At 48.8% G+C, this 27854-nt stretch overlaps 12 protein-coding genes and 1 non-coding gene across 13 annotated transcripts; 6 read left to right on the forward strand and 7 right to left on the reverse strand.

Moving 5' to 3' along the window:
* Positions 1-103: 103 nt before the first annotated feature.
* ONS95_003255 (uncharacterized protein) lies at positions 104-1797 on the forward strand (the record flags this gene model as incomplete). Its single annotated transcript, XM_058496557.1, has 4 exons — positions 104-433; positions 486-1201; positions 1287-1394; positions 1485-1797. The coding sequence occupies 4 exons, from the start codon at positions 104-106 to the stop codon at positions 1795-1797; spliced, it is 1467 nt and encodes a 488-aa protein (XP_058353809.1).
* A 213-nt stretch (positions 1798-2010) lies between these two features.
* On the reverse strand, positions 2011-3399 carry ONS95_003256 (uncharacterized protein). Its single transcript, XM_058496558.1, has 4 exons — positions 3349-3399; positions 3085-3284; positions 2172-3013; positions 2011-2118 (listed from the first exon to the last, which is right to left on the reverse strand). The coding sequence occupies exons 2-3, from the start codon at positions 3186-3188 to the stop codon at positions 2215-2217; spliced, it is 903 nt and encodes a 300-aa protein (XP_058353810.1). The 5' UTR covers positions 3189-3284; positions 3349-3399; the 3' UTR covers positions 2011-2118; positions 2172-2214.
* Positions 3400-4687: 1288 nt separating this feature from the next.
* On the forward strand, positions 4688-5336 carry ONS95_003257 (uncharacterized protein; the record flags this gene model as incomplete). The annotated part of the gene is made up of 2 exons (XM_058496559.1): positions 4688-5110; positions 5223-5336. 2 exons carry the CDS (start codon positions 4688-4690, stop codon positions 5334-5336), a joined length of 537 nt encoding a protein of 178 aa, XP_058353811.1.
* Positions 5337-5686: 350 nt separating this feature from the next.
* ONS95_003258 lies at positions 5687-5768 on the reverse strand. The gene has a single exon. It is a non-coding gene; the product is annotated as a tRNA-Thr (tRNA).
* A 331-nt stretch (positions 5769-6099) lies between these two features.
* On the reverse strand, positions 6100-9083 carry MCM2_1 (MCM DNA helicase complex subunit). The gene is made up of 3 exons (XM_058496560.1): positions 8976-9083; positions 6549-8892; positions 6100-6501 (listed from the first exon to the last, which is right to left on the reverse strand). Exons 1-3 carry the CDS (start codon positions 8978-8980, stop codon positions 6241-6243), a joined length of 2610 nt encoding a protein of 869 aa, XP_058353812.1. The 5' UTR covers positions 8981-9083; the 3' UTR covers positions 6100-6240.
* Positions 9084-9253: 170 nt separating this feature from the next.
* On the forward strand, positions 9254-11065 carry ONS95_003260 (uncharacterized protein; the record flags this gene model as incomplete). The annotated part of the gene is made up of 3 exons (XM_058496561.1): positions 9254-9439; positions 9492-9546; positions 9593-11065. Exons 1-3 carry the CDS (start codon positions 9315-9317, stop codon positions 11063-11065), a joined length of 1653 nt encoding a protein of 550 aa, XP_058353813.1. The 5' UTR covers positions 9254-9314.
* Positions 11066-11369: 304 nt separating this feature from the next.
* On the reverse strand, positions 11370-11597 carry ONS95_003261 (uncharacterized protein; the record flags this gene model as incomplete). Its single annotated transcript, XM_058496562.1, has 1 exon — positions 11370-11597. The coding sequence occupies one exon, from the start codon at positions 11595-11597 to the stop codon at positions 11370-11372; it is 228 nt and encodes a 75-aa protein (XP_058353814.1).
* Positions 11598-11785: 188 nt separating this feature from the next.
* ONS95_003262 (uncharacterized protein) lies at positions 11786-13212 on the reverse strand (the record flags this gene model as incomplete). Its single annotated transcript, XM_058496563.1, has 5 exons — positions 11786-11942; positions 11997-12564; positions 12619-12757; positions 12812-13010; positions 13064-13212. The coding sequence occupies 5 exons, from the start codon at positions 13210-13212 to the stop codon at positions 11786-11788; spliced, it is 1212 nt and encodes a 403-aa protein (XP_058353815.1).
* Positions 13213-14690: 1478 nt separating this feature from the next.
* On the forward strand, positions 14691-17023 carry ONS95_003263 (uncharacterized protein; the record flags this gene model as incomplete). The annotated part of the gene is made up of 7 exons (XM_058496564.1): positions 14691-14834; positions 14921-15075; positions 15216-15425; positions 15476-15583; positions 15671-15729; positions 15840-16414; positions 16472-17023. 7 exons carry the CDS (start codon positions 14691-14693, stop codon positions 17021-17023), a joined length of 1803 nt encoding a protein of 600 aa, XP_058353816.1.
* Positions 17024-18088: 1065 nt separating this feature from the next.
* ONS95_003264 (uncharacterized protein) lies at positions 18089-19255 on the forward strand (the record flags this gene model as incomplete). Its single annotated transcript, XM_058496565.1, has 2 exons — positions 18089-18257; positions 18309-19255. The coding sequence occupies 2 exons, from the start codon at positions 18089-18091 to the stop codon at positions 19253-19255; spliced, it is 1116 nt and encodes a 371-aa protein (XP_058353817.1).
* A 208-nt stretch (positions 19256-19463) lies between these two features.
* Positions 19464-20403, reverse strand: ONS95_003265 (uncharacterized protein; the record flags this gene model as incomplete). Its single annotated transcript, XM_058496566.1, has 2 exons — positions 19464-19922; positions 19981-20403. The coding sequence occupies 2 exons, from the start codon at positions 20401-20403 to the stop codon at positions 19464-19466; spliced, it is 882 nt and encodes a 293-aa protein (XP_058353818.1).
* A 1158-nt stretch (positions 20404-21561) lies between these two features.
* BTS1 (geranylgeranyl pyrophosphate synthetase) lies at positions 21562-22861 on the forward strand (the record flags this gene model as incomplete). Its single annotated transcript, XM_058496567.1, has 2 exons — positions 21562-22355; positions 22429-22861. 2 exons carry the CDS (start codon positions 21562-21564, stop codon positions 22859-22861), a joined length of 1227 nt encoding a protein of 408 aa, XP_058353819.1.
* A 761-nt stretch (positions 22862-23622) lies between these two features.
* On the reverse strand, positions 23623-27851 carry ONS95_003267 (uncharacterized protein; the record flags this gene model as incomplete). Its single annotated transcript, XM_058496568.1, has 3 exons — positions 23623-24791; positions 24859-25415; positions 25468-27851. The coding sequence occupies 3 exons, from the start codon at positions 27849-27851 to the stop codon at positions 23623-23625; spliced, it is 4110 nt and encodes a 1369-aa protein (XP_058353820.1).
* Positions 27852-27854: the final 3 nt, after the last annotated feature.

The following is a 27854-nucleotide window of genomic DNA, read 5'->3' on the forward strand; positions in this document are numbered from 1 at the left end:
ATTCACTTGGCTTTCTTTCATTCACATGCCACACTTCTCACCACACCCTTAAAATCATCCCAACTGTCAATCCACTATTCAACAGCAGTCCGTTCAATCCACAATGAAGAACTCGTATCCATCAGTACAGTCATTCTACAAGAGGGAAGTACAAGCAGAGAAAGAGCCGGCTGCAGATGCTGCTCAAGTCAAAGTTGGTGACGGCTTCACAGAGGAGGAGCTTTCTGATGCGCTCGACCCATTGAGCCGCAAGTGGGATCCAGAACGAGAGTACGAAGAGTTGAATATCGTGCAATTGATTCCTGGTCCTCGTGCTGTAACGTTCGTCGGGAGGATCGTGAATCTGGCGACATTCTTTGGCCACACCCCGAAGCAGCCCAGAGCAGCAGGCTTCCATTCTTTGATTGCTAAAGATGACTCTGGAGCTATTTCAGTTAGCGAAAAATCTCTTACAGTCTGGCTCGATGCTAACAGTGTCTCCATAGATCAAATTGTACTTCGCGCGCGATCAATACCCTCTTAGAATCGGTCAGCTCCTCTCCCTCTGGACGCTCTTCATCTCCGACACCTCCAAGATCGGCAGCAGCATTGTCAGTGCCGTCAGTGTCTGCGCCAACATGTTCCCCGGCCGCGTTACTTCCGACCATATCATGATCCATACCACCGGTAGCACTGATGGCATCTGCCGCACTCCTCTCGAGTACAAGAAGGGCCACCCTCTGCCCGGTCTCATGACGCTGGATACTTGGCTAAAGGGCGGGCACGACGGTGTCACCGGCGCAAAGATCCTCGTCTGCGTGAAGAGTCTCGGGGGCCGCAAGACCATTAAAAGGAAAGATGGCGCGGAGAGCGACCTAGCTGACGTCGGACTCTTCGACCATACCGGTGAAGTGCGGATGACGCTGTGGAACTCGCAGATCGATTCCTGCAAGGACTGGCAGCCTGGAAGTACCATCCTCTTACTGTCCAACCCAGGCTACAAAGTCCAGTTTTCCGGTAAAGGAAGCGTGGGCATTACGCACCAGACTATGATTGATGTCGAGCCTGACTTTCCCGATGCGGATTGGCTGCGGAAATATGCGGCGGGTTTGATGAAGAAGGAGAGCTTGAATGTGGCTTGGCCGGAGGGAGTGTGGGATGTGGAGGCTGCGGAGTATGGGGTTGTGAGGATGCTGTTTACGCTTGCGGAGTTGGATCGATGGTTTGTTTACTTCTTGTCCCCCTACCCCTTGCTATGTGTGGCGCGGAGTGTTTCGAAGAGAAGGAGCTGATATAAATGTGACTAGGGTCAGATCGGATGGTAATCAGACGTTTACGGGTATGATTAATGTCACTATCATGGAAATGTCTCTGGTCTCGCTGCATAGAAGGAATATGCTCATGTGTGCTGAATGGTACGTACTTCTCTCCTTACTCCTCCTTTTCCCATCTCCAAATCATATGCATGAGCCGCCAGACCTGACCCATTTCTTTGATATCCTCAGCTGCGGCGTGCCAATCTACTCCAACAGCCTCTCAACTCCTTGCCGCAACTGCTCCAAGCCTCAAGAACTCTCCCTCAACCCTCGCATAATCGGCACTCTCCTCGACGAGACGGGCTCCATCGCACCAGGCAAGCTCCTCTGGAGTACCCGTGCTTGGGAGATGTTGTTCGGGAGAAGTGTGGCTGAGGTTACGAGGATGACCGGCGAGGAGGTTAGGTTGTTTGAGCAGAGGGTTTGTTGGCTGAGGTGTCATCTTGTTGTTGGGTGGTCGGTGGAGGTTGGGAGACTTGGGGTGTTGGGTGTGTTGATGTAGATGGTGAGGTGAATGCTCGGTGGAATTAGTGAGGGAGTGTGTGTTGTTTTTTGCTTGGAAGCTTGCTGATACATATTGCGGAAGAGAACGGTTCTCGGATGATGTTTTGACATTTGGCTTGGCGTTCTGCTATTTACTGACTGTTTATCTGCTCATCCTGCCTATATCTCTGCTACTTCACATTATACCCAGATTACTTTCTTATCGAGGTCCTTCTCCTGTACATCACTCCCAAGCTTGATGCTGGGAGTGTGACTTTCTAGCCAGAGCATTTGCCCGTATGCTGTTCATTGTCCTCGTTTCAGCGATAAACCCACTTACCTGCTCAAGTAGTTAGCATTCTATCTAGATATTATCATCAAAAAAACTCGTACAAACTCGTCCAAAGATACATCTTCCCAATAGTTACCTTCCAGACTAAACACTCGGCCACTTATAATCCATCCACTCGGTCAACGTTTCATTCCAAGCCCCACTCCCCAACATAACATGCACCCAAGCATCCACAAACGCCTTCCAAACCACATCCCTCCCCATCATATACGCCAACTCCTCAAAATTGAACGGCTCCCCCGGATTCACAATACACAACTCGCCCGGATGCAACTTCAGCTGCAGCTCCACCTCAATCAGATCCGAAATCATCGCATCAGCCGTCCCATCCAGCACAGCTTCATACACCGCATTATTATCCTCCACCAGAACAATCCTTGCGCTCTTCAGGTTCGCCACATCGAAAGTGTAGTTACTCCCACCTGGGTTGACGACCACTTTCACACCGGGCTGATCAATGGTGGATAAGGACGTGTATTTTGAAGAGTCAGAACACCTGATACAACCCGTTTTGCCGACTCGTTGGATAGCAGTAGAGAAGAATGCTGAGCGGGAGCGTGCGAGAGTGAGACTTACTCCACCCATTGCGATGTCGAATTTTCCAGCTGCTAGATCGGTAGTGAGGTTCGCCCATGCTGTTTGGCCGAAGCGGACGGGGTTGGGGAGGCCGAGGGCGTTGGAGAGGGATTGCGCGGCGGTGATGTCAGCGCCAATGTAGGTTGTGTTGATGGCTGTTGTGTTTGTACTGGGGAGGGCGGAGGTATTGGTCACGAGGTAGGAAAAGGGCTTGTAGTCGCCTGTGGTGCCGACTTTGAGGTAGCCTCTGGTGAGGATTTGGTCCAGTTGGCTGGTAAGGTTTGTGTATGATAGGGTTGGTGGACTGCTACTTAGGATGTCAGCTCTGGGCTCGTTGTTTGCGATTCTATGAGTTTGAGCCAACAAAACATAACTTACGGGATCCATGGCTTCAAATCTTCGAATGGAGAAGCACTTACTCCAGGCATTAGAGCCTGGAGGAGCCCATATACCAGTACACAATTAATGGATAGCTTCAACATCTCGATGCTTTTAGACTTTGGCTGATATGTATAGACTCGACGATAAACCTTACGGGATGATGTCGTTGTACTTATATTGTAGTGAACATCCCACTTCTGTCCCTTAACAAAATCCTTAGCTCACGAATGTGAAAAGGTTGAAAAGCGGGGTTGTTCTTACTCATCTGGGGCGCCGAGGATTGATTCGGGATCGGCTTTCTGAATTATCAAATACCATGACCGTTGATTGAGATGCATTAGAGCTGCCGAGATTGATGAGGCACATTTTTTGTTTACTTCTGTCGCCTACTGATGTTTTGAAACATCGGCTAAGCGAGCGGTTGGATGAAACAGTCCGTCGTCCCGAAAACTTAGGATTAAAGGCATGAGAGTCATGTCGTCACTTTTCTACTCCGCTACCAAACTAGCCGTAAATTTCCTTGTCATCAATGGGGTTGGACGACCCATGAGTATTGATTTACTGATTCGAGGGTAGATGAAGAGCGCAACCGGCTGAAGAATGTTGCTAGGACTTAGCAAGCTCCACTCAGGGGCTTGTCGAGCCGTGCCAACTGCAACTGGTTTGGATACCTTGGCGCATGGATTGCTGACCAATCATCACGAGATGGGAAGGCTTCTAATTTTACTCTGATTAAGGACTTCTTCAATATCATCATTCTCCTCGAGCTCAGTGTCTTGATGTGGAAGAGAGGGAGGGAAGAGGAATCTCCAAAAAAGAAAGGATGAATCTTAAGCGCAAAGCAGTTCCAGGGTAGTCCCCGAATCGAGAAGCTCGGTGCATCTTGACACGGAATGCACTTGCAAGGCTAGTATTCCTGCTAAAAATCTCGACGTGCAACAAAAGGAGATACGCGAGTCAAAGGAGTGCTAAAATGATGATGCCAGGTGAATCTTATTGTTCGTGATATCGAGGGATCAAGCCAGAGATGAGTTTGCGGTGGGCGTCTCTCGTGCTTACAAGACATGAGAGTACTGTTGATCTGGGATCCTCGGACATTGCGTTGTTAGTGAGCAATTCACAAGCTCTAGAACATATTTCCCAGCATTACTTTTTGGTATCTCATCAATTATCTTGAAAGCAAGAGAACATCCAGACTTATGGGTACTAGTAAGCATTACTTCCAGACAAACTACCGCATGAAAGTCATGGAAAATAGTTCCCGGACTTTCCGGATCAAACAGTAGACTTTACTAAGCAGCTACTCGATTGGACAGATTGAATTCAAATACTATAATCGTAACCTGAAAACACTGAATACCGGGGGCTGTCCTACTTAAACAATCATATTTGTATTGTAATCAAGATGCATTTGCGCCCGCGAAGCTGTGATTCGTGCACACCAGCTTACGAGGCTCCACCAGCACTGCAGTTCGACACAACAGAGGAAATGGATGTAGGTGAGTTACAAAGATATGAAGACTATGATGAACTAAACTTACTAAAGCAATCGAGCCGCCATTTCGAGCTTGCCGATTTTAGGTTCTGTTGGGACAGAAACATGCCTTTAATCAGAACACAATCCACTTCCACCTCCGCAACACCGATCATCACTCACCGTGGACCCTGGGATTCCCATTCGCGACAGTACCAAACCTTGCGATTTATTGAGAGATATCTCGATACATTGGATGCAAGCAAACTGAAAAGCACACCCTGTACCACTTTCTTCTCTCCTAAAGCAGTCTTCCATGACACCAAGGGCGATGTCTATCTCTCAGGTTCCCACATCTGGGAATGGATGAAGAGACTATTCGCACCTTTCGAATCAGTCACGCATGAGATTGTAGAAGTGAGGGTGATTCCGGAGGCTGAAGGCCATGCTGTTGTGTATGGAGAGTTGGTTAGGCATTTTAGGATGAAGGGTGATAGGACGGATATCGTGTCTCCCATGTTCTGCGTCATTACGATCGGCCAAGCTGAGGTCGGTATTATTTTCTATTTTCGGATTGCCACTGGCTTGTTTTATGAGGGGCAACAGACTCTAGAAAGAATCCCAGGGAAGAAAGAAAGTTAGTCACTGACAAATTAAACAGGGCGAGGGTGGGATTGATGGTATGCAAATCCATGAAGCAAGTGTATTTTGGGACACGGGTATTCTCTCTCGTCACGTGAAAAGCAAGGAGGAAGAACAGAAACGACGACGTTAAGAGATCGAGACAGAATTGAGTTGGATACTCCTGCGAGCGTATGTGGAACTGCATTCGGATTTGGATGGGTTGATTTTGACTTTTTAAATGACCCAGCGGCTTCGAGTATATGTTCCGACCTAGTTTGTCAGTGTGCCGAATGATACCCCAGAATGATCTTAAACTCGTGTCTCACTTGATACTTCTAGTGCCACTCCCTAATTCACTCAAAGAGAGCAGTTCGTGATTTCCGTGAGAATTCCCAGCCAAGGGACCGTGGCCTCCATCCCCTAAAGAAAAAGTATGCACGGCTCCGGAGTTGAACTTCAGTAGAGCAGTAATTTGAATCAAAACGTCAAAAAAAAGGGTTTTACCGATTACCAGATTCGAACTAGCGACCTCATCATGTCCTTGTAATACAAGTGATGCGCTCTACCCCTGAGCTAAACCGGCGTGTGTCCACGTGTTGTTGGTGAAATCTGTTTATTTCGTTATCTGGATGGAGCATTGAAAATTTGCGCGTTTGTGGAGCCGTGATTTTGCCGTAGTTAAATGGGGAAAGAAACGTGATTGACGATGAGGGATCCATTTGTGGAGACAGGCCAGAGGAAGATTGCAGGGGGCATTGGAAAGAGGACAAAGCATGCAGGACAGCGTTGAGCCTGAATATGGTTCACTTGTAGATATCCCATAGCATAGTATCTGGAGCGAAAGCTACTTTGCTTTGGGCATTCAGAATAGAAACAAAATCAGAAAGAGATACACGAGGAAAATATCTTGATGCAGGAACACAAAACATCTGTAAATTACAATCCATCCTCCAAACCTGATCCGCTCATTACTTCATAGCAGCTGTGTTCGGTGCAATCCTCATAATCCACATAAAATCCAGGTATCCATAACTCCATAAACCAACATGAACCGTCTAAGCCATTGCAGCAGTAGGCGCTCTAGCACGCTCCAAATTTCTTCCAGCACCAGTCTTTTTTCCTGCACCAGGTCGAGCAAGTGTATACTTGGCAAATGCACGAGCGAGAGCCTTCTTACAGCTGACCTTCTGGCTTCCAACGAAAGAGTCAATCGTGACAGCAATAGCGCGATCAACATCCTGAGAGGAAACATAGTCTGAGAGACGCATGCGGCAGAACGCTTCACTGATTCTCATGATAGCTTCGAGATGACGGATCTAGACAAGTCAGTTGTGATTGTGGAACTCACACTGGAGTATCTTACAGTGATTGGATAGGCACCAGTTGCCAAGGATTCTCTTCTCATATCGGCAAACAGCTTCGACACCTTCTCTTCATCGATATTGTACAGCTTAGGGCTGCATCTCTCCCTGGCGTAAAGAATGAACTTTCGGAGAAGCTCTTGTGGGATTTCACCTTCTTGCTTTGGCTCGCCTCCGTTTGCGGCTCCAGAGTCTTGCTCAACATCCATTTGACTCTCTGAGGCCTGAGAGCTTGGGTGAGAGCGGCCATGGGATCCAACAACGAATCTGGCAAGTCGCTCGTCCTCAGTAGGATCGACAGTGTCACGAACCACGCAAAGAATGTCAAATCGAGAGAGAATGGGCTCTGTAAGCTCGACGTTCTGGGAAAATGGAATCGTAGAGTTGTATCGCCCACCAATAGGATTAGCTGCCGCGATGATACCACAACGTGCCTGTAAAGTAGTGACGATACCGGCCTTGGAAATGGAAATAGTTTGTTGTTCCATAGCTTCGTGAATCGAGGTTCGATCTTGATCGTTCATCTTGTCGAACTCGTCGATAAGGCAGGTACCTCTATCAGCGAGAACTAACGCACCACCTTCCAATGTCCACTCGCTTGTTAGAGGATCCTTTCGTACACTTGCTGTCAAACCGACAGCACTGGCACCTTGACCTGTGGCAAAGACAGCACGATGAGCAGTCTTTTCGACGTACTTGAGAACCTGTGACTTCGCAGTTCCAGGATCACCAAGTAGGAGGACGTTAATATCACCACGAATGTGATGCTTTCCTTGCCTATCTTTGGCAACACCACCGAAGAGTGAGAGTGCAACAGCGGTTTTGATGTCCGTGTGACCATAGATACTGGGAGCCATGGAATGGATAATCTTGTCAACTATTTGGGGATCGCGGGCCAATGATCTGATTTCTTGCTCGTCTTCCTCCGTGAGTCTGAAACCTGCAAGCTGATCATGCGACTTCACAACGTTGTTTGCCTCGAGAATAGTGGCAAAAACAGGGAAGCCGTTCTTGTTGTTGAGTTGAGCATCGTAGTTGTTGCGGTAAACGCCAGTAACTTCAATCTCCTCTCCAGGCTTTGCCTTGTCAATCAGATCCCAGAGAAGAATAACCTCACGGTGACGAGGCAGACGGCCGGCAGGAACAGTTCCAGGGGACTCTTGGAGAGTCAGCTTTTGGTAGTTGCGGTAAACTGTCTTTTCTGAGTTGAGGTTGAAAGGCCCGCGAGATTGACAGTTCTGACAATATGAGATCTTGACCTCAACGTTGGATTCCTGTTGGAACGGTCCGAGTCTGGTTCCGCACTTGCCACAGTCGAACATAACATATTTCAACTGCGGGAAAACTCCACTTCGCCGAGTAACAACACCGCTGACACGAACCAAGCAATTCAAATGAGTCTGGCGAAGCTGGCGGAGTGTGTAGTGGACTGGCAAGTCTGAAATTCGAACGTGGATCTCAGAATGAATTCGCTCGTAGTCAGGATAATGAAGAAGTGTCACTTCCATGGCTACCTCATCGAACAGTTTCAGCATCTCCCCGGGAGCATTTGCCAAAAAGTAAGCTAGAATAGCCTTGGATGATGAGAGATGGTCGTACGACACTTCAAGGGATTCTGCGTTGATTTCTCCTAAAGTTCGAATGCGACTGCCGTACACTGAAACTCCGTGCTCGTCAGTGTACTCTGTCAAGAAGGCTTTAAACTCTCGTTTGATGGTTCTCTGGACGGCTTGCTGAGAGACCCATTCGACCAAACTAGATGCTTTTACGTCTTGCAGTGTCTCAAGAGATAGCTCTTCTTCCATGATGTCGTCCTGCATTTCCTCGTCCTCCTCCTCGTCATAGTGATGGCGACGTCGCCGAGGCTGAGCAGTGAGATCCAGATCACCTTCATCATCTTCATCCTGGAGGAACGCTGCTGGCATACGTCGCTGACGAGCTAGTTCGCGATCTCGGCGATTCAAGCGCGAATCGAGCTGTCTTCTGGTTGCAATATCCATATCGTCGTAGTCGCCTTCGTCGTCGATATCCCTATCATCGTAACGATCGTCTTCGCGCGATTTGTAGTCGTTCTCGAAATTGTTGGCAAAGAGGTCAATTCCATCTTCGTCTTCTGCCATCTCGTCCACGTCATCGATATCAAGCGCTACATCCTCCTCAATGTCATCATCATCGTCACCGCCATGTTGAATTGGGTACGCAGGAGGAGAGGATCGAATGTCTCCAGCGGGAGACGATGCACCGATACCAGAGGCATCGCTTTCAGGCTCTCTTGAACGCTTGCGAGCATTTCTACCGCCCGTCACTCCGCGATTTGCAGAAGACATGTTGGGTCTCAGGGGGGAACTGTCGAGAATTGTTAGGAAACGGTTGAAAAAAAGGGGGAGGGTTTTGGTGTGAAAGCTAGGGAGCAGTATTAATTATCGTACCTCATGATATAGCGAGTCTCCGCACTTGTGTATTGTGATGACCGGAAGGTGAAGGACTAAAGTTCTGAGGGTGATGTGGTTTGAATATCTGGAGGTGGGATGGACATTCAAATTTGAGTGAGAAAGGAGGGTGGGCGCCAGCTTCGCGTCTCGACGCGACTTGCGTGTTTTGACTAGTTCCGAAGTGGATTAGCCGTAATTTTCGCGTTAAGTGGTTTTGAGAAGGCTGAGCTGAGGAGGCTGAAAGGACAATCTGCCATTCACCACTTCTGAGTACCCTTTTATAATTTCACTCTCACTCAATCAGCACTTTGTCAATACTTCATCGGCCTCGAAACCATGGACGCTACACCAGCCCCAAACTCAAGCTACACTGAACAGCCCAGCCAAACGAGTGGCCCGTCACGAACCCAGAGCTTCTCTCAGCAATCAGACAGCTCCCAAACCTCCCAAACCGCGGCTGAGTGAGTTTCACTATGCGATCACGCGTTCAAAGAAGATACTGACAGCTGGCAGCTTCATCAATAGCCAACTTCAACTAGAAGCAGATGCACGCGAAGCCCTACCATATGTATGTAATACGCCTGATGGATTGTTACGCGTGCTGAAAGTGCCAGAAATTCGAGAAATGTACAAAACCAATTGGAAAGCTCCGCCAGCAGATATTCTCTTGCTTGACGTGTAATCCACCTCCAGAAAATCCGACTGATCCCTACACTGCGGCCGGTGTTTGCTACTCCTGCTCGATTTCTTGCCATGGCGAACACACTTTGGTCGAGCTTTTCAACAAGAGGGACTTTGTTTGCGATTGCGGTACGACGCGTCTGCCGGCCACATCACACTGCACTCTTCGTGTAAATCCAGAGACCAACACAAAGGGAGGTGTCCATTCGGAGGAGCCTGCGCCTGATAACAGATATAATCAGAATTTTAGGAATAGGTTTTGTGGTTGCGAATGCGACTACGATGCCTATGCGCAGAAGGGTACAATGTTCCAATGTCTTGGTATAGGTACAGCTGAGACTGGAGGATGTGGCGAAGACTGGTGGCATCCAGGGTGCTTAGTGGGACTGGGTCCAAATTGGGACGACGAATCTGGTCGGAAGCCAAACAATGAAGGGTTCCTTGAGTCCATCACCGAGGTCGCCGAAGCTGTGGTCGACGAAAAGAGCGGAGATACCAAGACTGAAGCCACAAATAACGAAGAATCAGCAGCACCAACAGGGGTCGTGCCCTCGGGGGAGGAAGCCGATGAAGAGGATCCTCCACTGCCGCCTGGTTTTCCCGCCGAAGATGACTTTGAAGGCTTTATTTGCTACAAGTGTGTCGAAGCAAACCCGTGGATCAAGCGATATGCTGGCACGACTGGCTTTTTAGCACCAGTATTCAGACGAAGTACAGCACCTTCTCCGGAGACCGGATTGCTCGGCAAGACTGAGGAGCTGGTTGCTTCACACTTACCGTTAATTAAGAAGCGCAAGGCAGAGGATGACGAGGAGTCAGTTGCATCAAAGCGACACAAGGAGGATATGCCGGCTGCTAGTGGCGATTCCTTGCTCGTAGCGCCGGTACAGCCAGAACTTGCTACTCTGACTGAGCCAGCAGCTTCGGAGAACGGCAATGGGCCTTGCAGATATAAATCTCTCGCACCAGCACCAACAGGCCAGGTATCACTTTTCTTCAAGGAAGATTTCCGTGAGCACCTCTGCCGTTGCTCGTCCTGCTTTCCTCTTCTCCAAGCACACGAACAACTTCTTGACGAAGAAGAGCTATATGAGCCCTCCGTCTCCGATAACGAGGAGGAAGCTGGTGGTAGCACAGTTGGCAGTGGCAGTATCTACGACCGTGGTGAGAGCGCACTCAAGAACGTGGACCGGGTCCGGGCTATCGAGGGTGTCATGGCGTACAATCATCTCAAGGATAAGCTCAAACCCTTCTTTCAGCAATTTGCGGAGAGTGGACAGGCAATCAGTGCTGAGGATATCAAGGCTCACTTCGCCAAGATGAGAGGTGATGAGCAGGCTATCAAGGACGCAGGAGAGGGCGCGAAGAGAGAAACTGATAACAGAAAGGAACAAGGAGGCTATTGATTCTTCTGCAAATGTATGAATTCATGTAATATGAGGATTGGGATTGGCTGGATCGTCGGATGTGCGTATTATGGGAACCGTTTGATTGGCCTGGGGAAAGGTTAAAATAGCAAATGAAGTACTTGGACACGATGCAAAATTCTGTGTCGCTTTCCATGGTTGGCGGGCGTCTATTTTTGATTCTGCTTCCCTATTATGGACATGTTCTGGTTTCTAGCGGACCTCAGGAAGACCTGCAGGTCGATTTCGCTTACAGACATCAACAAAATAATGTCCCCAACACTGCCTACAACTAGCGATATCTTCACACCTTCTCAACATCCCGTTCCTGCTCTCTTTCACTCTCTAAACTCTTTGCACCGCTGTTCTCGATCTTCTTCGATTTGAACCAATAACCCACCATCTGGAGCACAACCAATACCCATCCACCAGCAGCCAAGCCAATGATGGCGGTGAGGCCGCGAATATACTTTGGTGCGTCTTCTGTTCGGAAAATTTGAGACCCGGCGATACCAGCGCAGTTTGCTGCCATGACCACTAAGCTATGGAGTTGTCAGCATGATTGAGCAAAGATGACGGTAGGAAGGGCACTACTCACGCCATGCAGATAGAGCGCTCCTGCGGCGTCGTACAGTTGACGGATATCCAGCCGAGGTTGAGTATGCTTCATTCGGTCAGTCTTCTGTTCAATAAATGATAAGTACGAAATGTAGAGAAGACTTACTGAACACTGGCATATGAGACGTTTGCAAGTGTGATCAGACCATATCTGTGCCACTTGCCAGATGTAATGGGTGCGGTTCGCAAGCAGGAGTAGGTGATCACAGCCCACGTTGCACTGATCAGTGCGAATGGGCCTCTTTGTCCCGTCAGATCACTGTATGATGGTAAGAAAGAGTTTAAGAACTGGCCGACGAGGATGCTAACTTACCAGAAATATGATAGAATAGCCACAAAGACAATTGCGCAGTAGATACCCACACTCGACATTGCATTCGCCTTCACAGTGCCAAAGCCGAGACTCTTGATAATACTCGGTGTATAAGTCCCGAGACCCTGAACAGCAGAGATAGGTAGCATAGTAATGAAAACATGTACCCAGACTCTTGGCTGTTTGAAGACAGAAATGAGATCATGTGCAGAAATACGGATCTTTCCTCGGGCTTTCTGGGGATCATCGAGAAGAACGCGGTTCTTTATGATGTGTGACTCTCGCTCTGTGAAGTAATTGAATTTGCCCAATGTGATCAGAGCGTGTCCGTCTCCGGCGCTGGGAGGGACGAACAAGATGAAGAGGAAGGCGATAAGGATGGTGATCAGACCGTCGATGAGGAATAGCCATTGCCACCCAGAAAGACCACGTTTGCCTTCGAGACTTAGTAGGCCTGCTGCTATAAGCTGGCTTGTAGCGTTGGCGAACATTTGACCGAAGAAGAAAAATGTGACCCTGAGACTCGTTTCACCTTTCTTGTACCATGTGGATAGGTAGTAGAGAGCGCCTTAAAGAGTTCTACATTAGTGACGTGATGAGCGGAGGGATGAGGACAAGTTACCTGGAATGAAACCTGCTTCCATAAGACCCAGAAGTAGTCGAGTAGTCAGGTATGAGGCATAATTCGAGATGAAAGCCTGGAAGGTAGCTACAAGTCCCCAAGCGAGAATCTGGACTGAAAGCCATGGACGTGGTCCGACCTGTTTCCAATTTAGAATCTGCTACGAGACGTTGTGTTTGGACGGAAATCGTACTTTCTGGAGAATAATGTTGGATGGAATCTCGAGCAACACAATACCAGCGGAAAGTAGTTGGGAGCCAACATTGACTTGATTGGTATTGATTCCCAAGTCTTTGGTCAGTGTCGATGTCAAGGCACTCGAGATGTTCCCACGATCGAGCTGAAGTGCGAAGAATGCAAGTCCCAAGATGGGGATGAGGATGAAGTCGACTCTAGGGTTTGATGTTAGAGACCCATTTGGGAACGATCTATTTCTCTTACTTACTTTCGCCTCACTTTGCGCTCTTCCTCTTCTGTCCAATCTTGAACAATTGGTCCAAGTCCGTCAATCTCGATCGGCTGTAAGACACTGACCTCGGTCTTTGACTTCTCAAGGTTAATTCCTTGAGCTTGACTGGAACTCGTGATATCCATGGCTTTTGCTAGCTTTGAACCTCCAAACAGAGCAAGATGCAGCAAAACAAGTGAAGAAATATAAAAAAAGGTTGAAAATTCAGAACCATTTATCTAATAGCGGATCGCCCCTGGATCTAGCAGCCTACCTGCTTCCGTCCAGAAGTTTAACTGCCCCATATCCGAAAAAACCCCCTTCGTAAACAGAGATCCGCCTGCCGCTTTCAACGAACCACATCGTCGGGACGTATTTCGAACAAATGAATTTCATTTGCAGAAATCACACAAATTGTGGATAGCTGCATCAAAGTTGGATTCTTTGGAACTCAAACTATCGGCAAACCCTTGTTGAAGGTATCAGTTGAGCCTCAATTGATAATTGCGTGATAATCTGTGAGTATGAGTACAAGTCAGGGTTAAGTGGTGCAGTTGGGCACCCCACTTTTGGACGATCTGATATGCGGATGCCGACAGAAGATGGATTGCCGCGCAGGCTCAGTTTTGTTGAATACACTTTAAGCATGCATGGACTATCAGAATTATCCTGAATGATAGGTTCCGATTTGATTCATAACGCCACTCATATCGACATTGTTGTTGATTCCTGCCAGCTTTGCATGGTGATTGCAGTGGATAGGGTCAAAGGACGGCGGAGTATCATTGAACACTAAGTAATGTTAATCCATCTCCTGCGAGGATTTTCCAGATACGCCAGTGGGAGATAAGCTTTTTGGAACCATGCCGTCCGTAAAATTCGATGGCGGTGGCGGCGCCGCAGGTTACAGGTGATCTTGACTCTATTGATTCTGCTCAGGAAATCTGAATAACTCGAAACAAAGTAGTTTGAACGAATTGCAAATCAGCGAAAACGAATTTAAAGTCGACTTCATTCTGGAGGAACTATACAGAACACGGGAAGTCATTAAAAATCTCTGCTGAATGAGATTGAGTGCAGCCTGGTTTGGCCAGTATATGTAACAGACGTCTCAAAACGCTGTTCTCAACTGGACTTCTGGTCGAAGCTCCACCCTGTACCATAGACGACCGATCGTATGATTTTGTCAACCTTCATTGTTTGACAACGGTATTGCACCTTGACAATCAGGGAGGGTTACCTGAGGCCAACACATTGAGATCGGCGTTCTTACCTAGACTATCTTTCCAATTCCTCGATGTGATGAGTTCTCCAGAATGTGAGCATTCTGTGCCCCGAAGCCTTATACTTATGTACGTGCCTATCCACACTATTCCACCCACTCGGATGATATGATTTGGGCAGACGTTGTTCATCGGTTGTTATACAATGTACTGAGGAACTGCTGAAACAAGCCCTGACCTTCGCGATGCTTTCTAGATTAGGCTTGACATCATATTGAACTTTGGCTTGGCACCGTCAGCACTTACAACTTTTGACATCTCCAACTTCACCGAACCTCCCTCGCACTTTTCATTTGTCCTTGTCCGTCGACCGACGCAAAGTTACTACTTCGGTAATCCATATGCTTCATTATCCTTCCCTCTTCTTATATGGGCTTCCAGCCTTGTTTGTCCTGTCAAAGCTCATCAGTTACGTAAACTGGTATATCACTACATTCAATGATGCACGCCGCTTTGCGGCAACGTCAACAGTCCCAAGTGTCACAGTAAGGCTTCCTCAAATCGATGTGCGAGCTATGGCCGCACCTCGAAATATGCCCTTATGAAAAACCATGCTGAAGGTTCTGTCCAGATTTATAGTCATTGTGGCTCTGTCATCTTCTGGCTTGCATCACCATGGATCGCTCCTCTTATTGAGACCTTACCTTTCGGATGGGGCGATTGGGTATCATATGTTAAAAAGGACTTTGCATGGCACAAAAAAGGCAAATTGAAGTCCGATGTATTGTAAGCCTTGTCTCGAACACCTTACCTCCCGGCCCCTTCCCTTGAAATTTCTCATTCATCGAGGATTTTGTGAAGCTCAACATGGAAGAATTTTGTGAGCGCCGTGTTTTGGATGGCTGAGCTGTGCTGATAATTTGAAGCTGGACCGTTGGGCCTGGCGGGCAAGCTCTTTATGTTGCTGATGCGGATGTCATATCCCAGATAGTTCACAGATGGAAAGATTTCTCGAAGAAAGTGGTGCATTACCGCACACTTGCCGTATTCGGTCCAAATGTTGTTACTGTGGAAGGCTCAGATTGGCAAAGGCATCGAAAGATCACTGGTCCTCCCTTCAACGAGAGGAATAGCGGGTAATTATGTATTCTTCCTCCCTCGGCATCTGACGCTGACGAATACCTAGCTTAGTTTTTGATAAGTCAGTCACTCAAGGCAGGGACATGCTGGCTTCGTTCACACACGACGTTGAAGGCCGTCAAGCAAGTCCGGTTGGGGAGGACTTGATGCACTGGTAGGAGGGCCTCACTATTCATGTATCTCCATAAAAAGCTTGCCAGATTTAGAATTCGCCGCTTTCAGTATGCTGACTTATATATAGGTCGATGACCGTGGCACTCAATGTTATATCTTCGGCAGCTTTCAATCTTCATGTGCCATGTAAGTGTGGATGGCCTACGTTTCAAGACCTGGTTTTCTTAAGATATCTGGAGGGAGAACACCTGTCCTCGATTCGACATGTCTGATCCGAAATAACTGATTTCTATCAGGGCCGATCAAATCTATCGAGTCTCCTGTTCGTCCTTGGGAAACATCGCAAACCAGTCTCGCAGCAAGTAAAACAGACACTACTAAGAAGCACGGGATGACGTTCCAGCACTGTGTACATGCTGTCATGAACAATCTTCCGTTCATTATATTCTTCCCCGCCTGGGTTTTACGCAAGAGCCCTTTCCAAACCATGCGAAATATGCAGGTGTCCTCAGACGAGTTCAAAAGCCACATGCAAGAGTTGATTGATAAGAACCAAAACACGTTCAAGTCGACAGGTGAAGATAGTGGTAATAACGATTTACTGAACAACATCATCAAGGCCAATGCGACTGATACAAGTCATGCACTGAATGCTGACGAGATGATTGGCAACATCTTCATATTCATCGTGGCAGGCCACGAGACTTCGGCGAATACCCTGCAAACATGTCTGATCCTTCTCGCGATTTATCCTAATGTTCAGAAAGCCGTTCAAGACGAAATTGACGGCATTTGGGCCACGAAGAAATCAGGCGAAGACTTGGTCTATAAAGAAGACTACCCTAAGATGAGAATGATATCTGCAACAGTGGTAGGTTGTTCAGGTCTCCTATCCAAAGTATGGAATCAATGGCTAATGACAGTCTAGCTCGAAGGACTCAGACTGTTTCCACCCGTCGTTGGCATCCCCAAAGAAGTTCCCATGGAGAACTTGGCGGGACAGACTCTTACTTACCGGGATAAGCCATTTTTCGTTCCTCCGAATACAGACATTACGATAGATGTCGTTTCCACGCAACGGAATTATCGTTACTGGGGCGATGACTCCCAAGAATTCCGGCCCTCTCGCTGGCTCATGCCACCGGGCTACATCGCCCCTCCAAACACAACCAACGAGTCTCCCGGCCATGCTGACATATTCTGCCCACCTAAGGGAGCTTTCATCGCTTTTAGTGCAGGCTTTAGAGGATGCCTTGGGAGGAAGTTCGCTCAGGTTGAGCTCTGTACTCTCATTGCGGTGCTTTTGAAGGATTACTCTATTGAGTTGGTTGGTGAGAAAGGGGCGAGTTTCAAGGACGCCCAGAAGCAGGCGCTTGCGGCGATAGATGACAGAAGGACGGAGATCGCCATGAGAATGCGGAAGGCCGTGAAGGTGCGATTTGTGAAGAGGGGAAGCGAATCATTTCCTCCTCGTGGCTAGATTCCGGGTCGTGTCCTGGAAAAATCTTGATATACGAAACATCGAGAAGATTGGATAACATGGCTGATGCATGGACATCCGGTTGTCCATTTTGGGTCTAGATATGAGGATGGAGAGGCAAATATCATTACTTCCCAACTGATGAGCCACAATCCGCATCGGAGCAGTAGGTGGCTTAGTTGTTTATTTCGAAACTTCTATAACACCATAGAATCCAAGAATATTTCAAACTTGCCTATGCAGCGCAGCCAGTCTCATAAGATTAAACTTTGAACAGAAAAAAGCAATGAAGGTATCCAACTGTATGAAAGAATTGACAACTGTTGACACAACATGACATAGAAGCAGTTGCTGAGTCAGCATCGCCGTCTCAGGTTCTGCACCAAACAGGTCCATCACCTCCAACCCACATTCAACAGATTCTGACACCATGACATCAATAAGTTATCATTCCGAATACAACTCTGTAACAAATCTGGAGATATGACCATGGGATCACATCCTTGCGTTCATCATGAAGCTTCAGTCACCAGATTCGTGCCCGGACCGAGCAACATATATGCAGACTAGAGCAAGCACCAGGATGACAATACGACCACATCGAGGATCTCCCGAGTAGCCAGGGAGAGCAGATCCCTCCATTGAGAGGCTTCAGCCTCTCTAAAGCTTCGGGCCAGACCTCCGCAGACCATCGGGATGAGAGGAAATGTGTGACACGGCATGTTCGAACCAATGGCGTGGTTTCTCCAAGTGTGGCTTGCATGCAGCTCAGCTTACAGACGTGGAGAGTGCGCTCTGGAGAACGATCCTGCGAACCGAATTGCAGCCCTTGTATGGTGCTTGTACTGCATGTACGGGCTTGTCTGGAGTGCATGTGATGTGAGTGGGTGTGCTTGATACACTCAGCTTCTCTACATGTCCTGAGCGGCACTCCCTTACTTATTTTTTCTGTTCTTTCATCTCCCAAAGTACGGTTTCACACAATGACGGGTCTCTTTGTACGCAGTTCCTGATATATAGACTTTACGATAGTTCGTAAGCATTCCGAGAAATATATATGGTACAATGGCTCCCATGCGCCTTGTAATCGTCGTTACTTTTGCGCTGTACTGCAGCATCTCAGCCCAATATGCCGGAATGGAATTACCAGCCGGCCTCAGTCCACGGTACTACCTAGGTGGATTGATAGAGAGACAAAGTGGAGTCTGTGTGGACAGTTCAAAAGAACATTCATGTGCGATCAATTCTACTTACATTTACCAAGCTTCTACTAACAGGAGCGTAGGTCTTGATGTCGGTAATGCATCAAGCTGTTGCGAGAACGACAACTATTGCATGATAGACACGAGCTTCAACGTCCAATGCTGCGCAATAGGATCGAACTGTGGCATCACAGCCTGCGATTCGGCCCACTACATCTGTCCCTCGACAGTCACAAGTAGCGGCACCGCAACAGTAACAGCAGCATGCTGTCCACGAAGCTGTCCTACCACAAGCCAATTCAAATGTGATGCTTCTCTCGGCGGAGGATGCTGTGGCTATGGATCTGTCTGCGCATCTGGGAATAAATGCATCTCAACGGCTACGCCCACGACTGTAGCCGTCGTCTCGCAGATTCCAAGCGGATGTACGACCAGCCAGCTTGCGTGCCCGAGTTCCATCGGCGGAGGATGCTGCAATATAGGCCTTGCTTGTACGGTAGTAGATAACACGAACTACTGCGCTGCTCCAACTGGAATGGCGACAAGAACTGGCGCAAACGGTATCCTAGCCACGGCGGTACCGAAACCGTCCTCTGGTCTCTCGACTGGAGCAAAAGCCGGGATAGGTGCTGGAGTAGCGGTGGGAGCTTGCGTGGCTGTGGGCATTTTCCTGTGGTTCTGTCTAGCTCACAGGAAAAGTTCTAGGAGCAATCAATCTGTGGTTACGGCATCTGGACCTGAGATGTCCCAAGGCTCTGAAACGGGCATAACGAGGCCGGGGCCAGGAAGACAGGCCTCGGATTATTTCGGGCCTGTTGCAGCTCCTGGTCCATTCACTGACAGTCCAATTTCTCCTGCGTCGAGAAGCCCAGCTGGCTCGAGAGGTGTTCCTGCTAATCCTCAGAGTCCGGGGGATATCACTACACCAGTTGAGATCGATTCGAGGGATCACTCTAACGTTACTTCGCCTGGATTGTTCGAATACAGCAAAACTGCAGGATCAACAACATATCCTGTCGAACTGCCTTGAGAAAGTTTTGTCAGATTTTCTTATCTAATAACTGTCGCTCCAATGCGGATTACTGGATGTGTTATGAAGAGCCGACTCCAAACCAAAACACCACTACCAATTACTCGAACATATATCTTTTCCAGTACCATGCACGCAGATGCAGATGCAACCAACGCCCCACAAAGTCCTCCCAAAACGCCATGTATGCCAAGAAACCAAGGAAATACTATGACAGTGCTCCGCCGAATGGTGTGCTCTCTCTCAGATCTGCGACCAAGTCGTCTACGCTACTCAGATAGTTGCCCAACAGCGCCTGCTTCTCCTCCGTCGTTCTGGTTATGCCACTCTCGCTATCGGCCCTCTTCCTACTCTCTCGACTATTGAATGCACCTGCCAATTTGCTAGGGCTGCGTTGCAGCATCGCTGGGACCGAGACGGTACTATTCGCGGATGGAATGGAAGGTGTTTCGGGCATGAGGTAGAAGTAGAGGAATTCGACGAGCTTGAGCTTGACCTCTCTGCCTGTTTCGCGGGACTTGAAGATAGATGTGATGGTCAGGAGTCCGTCGAGGTTCTCAAATGTGCGCGCGTTCTGGGGGGTCTCAATGAGGGCGCATGCGAGAGTAATGACTGTTGCGGATTGGATAGCTGGACAATTGATTGGTTCGAGGAGGTCAAGGAGATGCTATCGAGCAACAAAATTAGCATAGATTCCATATGGATTCTTAGTGAAGAACACGAACATTCATATACAGCTCTCGCGAGAACAGAGTCCTGGATGGTGGATGCAGTAACAAAGTCCCCTGGATCAGATCCAACGTCTGGATGATCAACAGATCATTCTGGCCATCATGCGACTTCCCCAACAACCTATCCAGACAATTGACCAGGCGCATCGCAACATTCCACTCAAACCCATCTTGCAACTTGAAGAACTCCCTAAAGGCCGGATCATTCCCCAGCTCGCTCAGAGCTTTGCGCGGCGGCGGTTCCTTGCCAGGATCAATTACTGAGCGACGCTTCTCGGCTGCGGATTGGGGCGAGCTGTTGCTGGACGAGAGGCAGATCTGCGCGAGGAGACCCTCGACTTGTCGGAGTCCCTTTCGGATCTTGGCCTGGTCGTAGGAGGAGAGGTTGTCAAAAGACATAGAGAGTAGGGCCTCCATATTGATTTTCGGTTGCGGGCTGTGGATCTGGATGTGGATGTGGGTTTGTTGATGTTTTGGGAGGATGTGGAAATCGCTGGATTTCGCAATGGAATACTATTGCTCGAGAAGGAAAACGCCGGTGCCGAAGATTGTTAATACAGAAAATGAGAAGAGAAGGAGTGTGTGTGTTTGTTGTTTTTGTTTGGGAGAGGAAAGCCAAAGCTTTGGGCTCAGGGTGTCTGGATATTTCCAGTCGCATGCATGCCTGCTGCGATGAGTTGTCCAGGTGGTTGCGAAGGGCAACGGTGAGCCATGCCCATGCCCATGCTGCATTCCTTATCTGGTTGCAGCCCAGCCTTATCTTAGCGTCGCTTGCATCGTATCCACCCTTCGAGCTCGGATTTGATTCGCGTGCATGCCATGACGTCTCGAATCTGCACACACCGCAAAACTGCTCTGCCCTGATGCTTGGACTGCGGAGAAGGAGTTACTACTTATATGAAACCCATGAAGAGTACTCGTACAGTGCGGTGCAATGCGGTGCGGTGCGGTGCGTAGTATTGCGTTATTGCCCAGCTGAGAGATTCCTATTTTGTCTGTTTACAGGTACATCGGCGCCTTCAGCGAGCAGAGAATGGCGTTCATTGGGCGGACGATACGGCTATCCTATATCGGTATCAGCTGTATGGGGAGTTTTCAATAGGCTCGCAGCCTAGCATGTGAACACGACACGACCGACGAACATCAGGAGGCGCTGGACTGGCTTCTCCTCAATAGAAAGACGAGACGAGTTGACCAGTGACGTTGAGCGTCCCAGCCCATCTCTGACATATTGAGTATCAATCGTCCCATACTGTAGCTCTGCTCTTGGGTACACCACCATTTCACCCTCGTACCTGTACTTGTGTCCCCAAGCACATGCCTATTACTACCCTCTTCTTCCTCCGCATATTCACATGAACACGTCGACCCTACCAGTGCTCGCACATCCATCTCGCATCAAGGAAGCCTATTATTGATCCGGAGCTTCATCATCCAACGCTCAGCCTTGCGCCCTGCCCGCCCTCAAGCGGAGCCCTGCAGCAGCCTGCCCTCCAATCGAAACACCAAATCCACAGACCCCACAACTTGGAACCTTCCTTCAGGCTTCAGCAGAAGCAAGACGGGGAACCGACCATGTTCCACAGCAACCGCTCAGCGCGAGGCACGTCTTCAACCATGCCCATGGTCTCCGAGAACCTGCGATCGCCCAACGCCATCCCACCTCGAACCTCTTCCACAGGCCAGAATGGCATCAATCACGTAGCTTCGAAACCAGTACTTCGACCTGTCCCCGAGGGCGACTGGATCAGCCAGAGGAAGCGCGATTTGAATACCACCCCCATCAACCCTACCATTCAACCCGCCGGCCCACCTGACCCCTCGAAATACCACAAGAACGACATGGCATTCCATGGGAAAGGAAGTTGGTCAGATGAGAAGGAGTCGGTGCTGCTGGGACCATATGAATATCTATTTGCACACCCAGGGAAGGACATCAGAGCTCAGGCGATCGCAGCTTTCAACGAGTGGTTGCAGGTTCCACCCGAGAGCTTGGAAGTCATCACAAAAGTCGTAGGAATGCTACACACAGCTTCATTGCTCGTCGACGACGTCGAGGACTCTTCACTACTGCGTAGAGGACTTCCTGTGGCCCACAGTATCTTTGGAACGGCACAGACGATCAACTCGGCCAACTATGTGTACTTCGTTGCTCTGCAGGAGCTGCAGAAGCTGAAGAACCCAAAGGCGATTACGATCTATACGGAGGAACTACTGAATCTACACAGAGGGCAGGGAATGGATCTGTTCTGGAGGGACACATTGACTTGTCCCAGCGAGGATGATTATCTCGAGATGGTGGGGAATAAGACAGGTGGCTTGTTCAGACTAGCAGTAAAGCTCATGCAAGCAGAGAGTAAAAGCTCCAAGTACGTCAATAAACCCACCCCAAACCATCTTTCTCCCCCAAAGCAATGCAAGCTAACAACCACCCCTATACAGAGACTGCGTCCCCCTCGTCAACCTCATCGGCATAATCTTCCAAATCCGCGACGACTACCAGAACCTCTCGTCGCCCGAATACTCCCAAAACAAGGGCCTCTGCGAGGATCTCACCGAGGGCAAATTCTCCTTCCCCATCATCCACAGCATCCGCGCCAAGCCGGAGAACATGGTGCTGCTCAACATCCTGAAGCAGAAGACGGACGACGAGCAGGTCAAGCGCTATGCCGTATCGTACATGGAGGGCACGGGCAGCTTTGAGTATTGTAGGAAGGTGCTGGGGACGTTGACGGAGAGGGCGAGGGTTTTGGTAAAGGGGTTGGATGGGGAGGGTGAGCTTGTGGGGGGAAGTGCGGGGGAGAAGAATGGGAATGGGAGTGGGAGTGGAAGTGGAAGTGGAGTGCTGAAGATTCTGGATAAGATGGCTGTTTGAGACTAGGCTGGTATTTGGAGGGAGCCTAATGGGCTTCAATGTTTGGACAATGGGAAGGTTTGATGGAATGGAAAGAGGAAAGCAGGACTCTAGGGAGGCTCATTGACAGGCATAGTTGTGGCGTATTTGGCGATGGTTGACTATGATATCCGTTTGATTATCTCACGCAGGTTTTTACAATAATTCAAAAGCTACTCGGCAAATTTGCTCTACCCAATGGACTCACTAGAACTTCTCTCATGGTTCGTATTTCCACGGTTGCTCACATGCTCCGTTGCAATTCCAGTAGATAAGAGCAGTCTTGCGGTGAATCATATGAGCATGTCTTGTATGGTTCCAATCTAGGTAAGCCCCTTCAGAACCAATGTACTTGAATGTGAACGACGTCTAGTACGTGGTGGGCAGCTGTAGACAGGCAGCTTGCTTTGAGAAGTGGATTAAATGGCGTAGAGGATTTCCTCGCTACCGCTTGCATAGCCGAGACAATTCAAAACAAAGAGGACTATTCTGCAACTCCTTTGCGTATGACCATTGTTCATCAACTTCTCAGGTCATCCGCCTTGGTGATGATAGTATCTCCGATCACTATGATATTTTAAACTTCCAAAAACGTGGACTAGCAAAAATCCAAACATCATGGTATTTTCAAATGACCTATTCACAGATGAAAGCACAAAATCCAACCAAAAAACATGGGGCTGTTTCTCGTACCCATCTTCCCTGACATCCCCTACAAATAGTACCAATCCAAGTACGCCAACTCAAATCGCAATAAAGAAGCTCTTCTCCCCCTCCCTCGGCGTAACCAATGCCCTCTTGATAATCGGATCCACACAACTGGTCCTAATCCTTTCTGGCGTCGCCGGACTCTCCAAAACCAGTAAACCATCCCCTTTCGTATCCTCCCCCACTTCGGCCTTGACACCATACTGGCTCCTAGCAGCCTTTAGCGCATCGCGAATAGCGAAGAAGACAGAGCTACCCATGAACAGTGGTGGCTCGCCGACACCTCTACTGCGCTGCACGGTGCGGAGATTCTCCCATGTCACGTCCTTGAGAAGCGAGACGTTGAATTCTTGCGGGATGTCGCGGAACCCGGGGATCTTGTAGGCGCCGGGGCCACGAGTAGCGAGCTGGCCTTTCATAGGGCCGCCTCGAAACCAGAGAGATTCTTCGGTGGTAAAGAGACCCATGCCTTGTACGAAGGCTCCTTCGATTTGACCGTAGTCGATGGAAGGGTTGATCGAGCGTCCGATGTCCATTTTGACGTCTGCTCGTCGACATGTCCAGTCACCAGTCAGAGTGTCGACCTCGACTTCGGCGGCAGAGACGCCTTGGGTAAAGTAGTAAAACATCATCCCTGTGTTGGGTCCCCAAGTATATCCAATATCTGGTGTTTTGTAGAATCCATTTGCCGAGAGATTCACTCGCTCGAAGTACGCCGCACTTGCAAGTTTGCTCATCGGAGCATCCTTTCCAAATTTTTCTCGGAAAGGTGCAAGTCTTTCATTGAGCTGGGCACAAGCATTAAAAATTGCGTAGCCATTCAAATCTGACGATGCAGATGCAGCAGTTGACGAAGTGTTTGCCACTGTGTTAGTAGCAGTTTCCGAGATGAACACATCTTGCAATGGCACTCCCAGTGCTTCGGCCGCAATCATTGTCATCTTTGTATGGAGACCTTGTCCCATTTCTGTTCCACCATGAGCGACCAGAACAGAGCCATCGTGATAAATGTGAACCAAAGCACCGGCCTGGTTGAGGAAGAGCGCTGTAAAGGATATACCAAATTTCGTTGGGATGAGAGAAAGACCTCGCTTCTTCCACTTATGCTCAGCGTTGAACTTGGTTATGGCTTCTCGACGCTCCGCGTAGTTCGATTCCTCCTTTACTTGCTGGTACATGATTGGGACATGCCAATCCTTAAGACCTGAGAATTGTTAGCAAACAAAATTGCTTTAAACTCGCTCGGGAATCTGAGTATGTTTTGTACTTACTCTGGTTAAAATGGGTCTCCTCATCCGGCTTATAGAAATTTATCTCCCGAAGCCTCTCAACAGGAATGTCCAAACGGTCGGAGATCTCCTCCATATAAGACTCCGAGATGAAGATACCCTGCGGTCCTCCAAACCCTCGGAAAGCTGTATTGCTCATGGTATTGGTCTTCGCTAGCCTACCTCGTACATCAACATTAGGGATGAGATAACAGCCGTCGATATGGGACAATGCTCTGTCGCAAACAGCGGCACTCAGGTCTTGGGTCCAACCACCGTTGCAGAAAACGTCCGCATCTAGAGCTTGGAGCTTTCCATCCTTGTTCACTGCGACTTTCCAATGGGCAAGGAAAGGATGTCTCTGGCCAGACGTCACCATATCTTCGTCGCGGTTCAACATGCAGCGAACAGGTCGCCCAGTTTTCTTGGCGGCAAGTGCTACAATACAGGTAAGCTGTATTGATCTGGTCTCTTTGCCGCCAAAGCCACCACCTAGACGCTTGACTTTCGAAACGACTTTGTTGGCAGCAACGTCGCATACTTTTGCAACGTAGGTTTGCCTATCAAGTGTCAGCTTAAATAGTACCTATGAGGAGCGAATGAGAATCTTACGTTTCGGTAGGATTCTGTGTACTAGCATAAATCTCCATCTCCCCATCTTCTGGCTTCGGCACAGCGACAACAGCGTTAGTCTCAAGATAGAAATGCTCTTGCCCACCCATCCTAGTAACGCCAGTAAACACATGATCTGCATTCTTGAATGCTTCTGCTGTGTCTCCCTTCTTGATATATCTGTAATGCTCAAAGAAGCTCTCCTTCTCGATTGCCTCCTCGATCGTGAATATCGCTGGAAGTTCCTCATATTCGACCTTGACAGCTCTTGCTCCTAGCGAGGCATGCGCGGCACTGTCGGCTAAGACAATACCAATTGGCTGACCAGCAGTGAAAACCTCGTCGACAGCAAAAAATGGCTCATCGCAAACGGGGGCGCCCCAGTAGTTGGCTTCTGGCGATGGCATATCGGTATGATCCACGAATCGGACAACTCCAGGGACATCCATCGCAGGGGAATAGTCTACCGAGAGGACTTTGGCATGAGCTTTAGTTGACAGCACAAGACAGCCATAGAGCTCATTCTTTTGGACCGGGATATCATCTGTATATTGAGCTTCTCCTGTTGTCTGTTTCAATGCTGCCACATGAGGATTTGCTTTACCAAGAATGTTCTGTTGATAGGCGACAGTTGCGTCACGGTCTTCTTTCCCCATCGAAATCGATCTTTCGATCTCTGCAATAACTTCTTGATCCGGATCCGCTTCCTGCACCTCAAGCTTCGAGAGCACCTCATGGTAAAAGCGGTAGAAGAACCCCAGCGCAAGTGACTTCCGGTAAGTTGCCATACCCCCAGGCACTCCAAAGCGAAGATCAAAGTCTTGTTCCAGTGCATTCATGGTGCCTTCCAATGTTGCTGGATCTATTAAGGACTTACCAACAAGGTAGGCTCCCGCAGTCTTCGCAGCTACAGTCGTAGGAGCCATACCACCATACACGAGATCAGCGCTTTCCACAACGTGTTTATCACTGAGGGAGACTCGAAGAGCAGCATTGACGATCGCAATATCATCGTCCTTCCGCTTCGCCTGTTTGAAAGCCTGGAAAAACTCTCCCTTCTCGCTTGTGACCGGAATGCGAATGCTTGCGATAATTGCATCTGGTGGAAGCGCAGTCATTCGATACCCTTTGAAGAATTGTGACATTGGAATCTCAGTTTCCTTGTCTAATGACTTGGCCACAATGATGGCATTAGATGCGACGAACACTGGGTTCAGATCCGAGATGGGAGATGCAGTAGCGAGGTTACCAGCTGGCGTTCCGACATTTCTGATCTGACGACCTGCAAAGTACTTCAACTGCTTATGGATTGCGGCAAAAACCTGACCTTTCACAGGGCCATAATGATCTATAGCCTTGAGTGCAATCGCCTCCAAATCAGTGAGAATGGCATTCCCGCCAATCTCAAGGTGACCATCCTTGAAGGTATATTGCCGCAGCTCTGGAATATCACCGACAAAGACAGAAGCTGTGTACTGCATGCCCTTGAACTTGATCTCTATTTGAGTTTCCGTCGAGCCGCCAATGATCTTGGCCGAAGGATAAACGCTCTTGATTTCCAGAAGCTGTTCAATCGTGACCGGGCGGTACCACCTCTTTCTCTTATTGCCAAAAGCCAATGGTCTGAATTCATGCTTGGTAAGAGAAGGAGGAAATATGAGCTCCGTGTCAGGGTTGTACTCGATAAATCCAGGGGGTGTAAAACGCTTGATCGGCTGGTCATCCTTGAAGCCATCTTTGCAGCAGCCACCGCCACCATTCCCATTCTCCATACAGCATCCACCACCGCCATTTACCTTTGCCTTGCCACAAGACTTATCCACACTGAATGTCTGAGCCGCATCCAATATAGGTCGATATCCAGTACATCTGCATAGATTTCCGTCAAATGCTTCCTCGACATCATGTTCCGAGGGACTCGAATCGTTTCGCAGAAGAGCATACAGACTCATGACTATGCCCGGTGTACAGAATCCGCACTGGCTTCCATTTCCTTTGGCGATTCTCTCCTGTGTAGGATGCGGCCTTTTGGTATTCCCAATTCCCTCGATTGTGATAACATGCTTGCCATCCACGCTGACCAGCGGCGCCAGACAAGCATTCACACTCGCATGGTAGATCTTCTTCGTTGTAGGGTTGAATTGTGAGACTACGACTGTACAAGCTCCACAACCTCCTTCAGCACATCCCAGCTTTGTTCCCGTAAGGCCAATGCCACGGAGGTATTCGAGGAGTGTGGTCTCGGGGTCGATGTTGTCGATCACCACTTTGGTACCGTTGAGGTAGAATCGCAGGCTATCATCGTAGGCAGTTGTTACAGACGACAGAGAGTGGGTGGCAGAGGGCGATACCGCAGGTTCTGGAGAGACCGCAATAGGTGCCATCTT

The sequence above is a fragment of the Cadophora gregata genome, assembly GCF_030347475.1.
Source record: "Cadophora gregata isolate MNR1 chromosome Unknown scaffold_12, whole genome shotgun sequence".
NCBI lineage: Eukaryota > Fungi > Ascomycota > Leotiomycetes > Helotiales > Ploettnerulaceae > Cadophora > Cadophora gregata.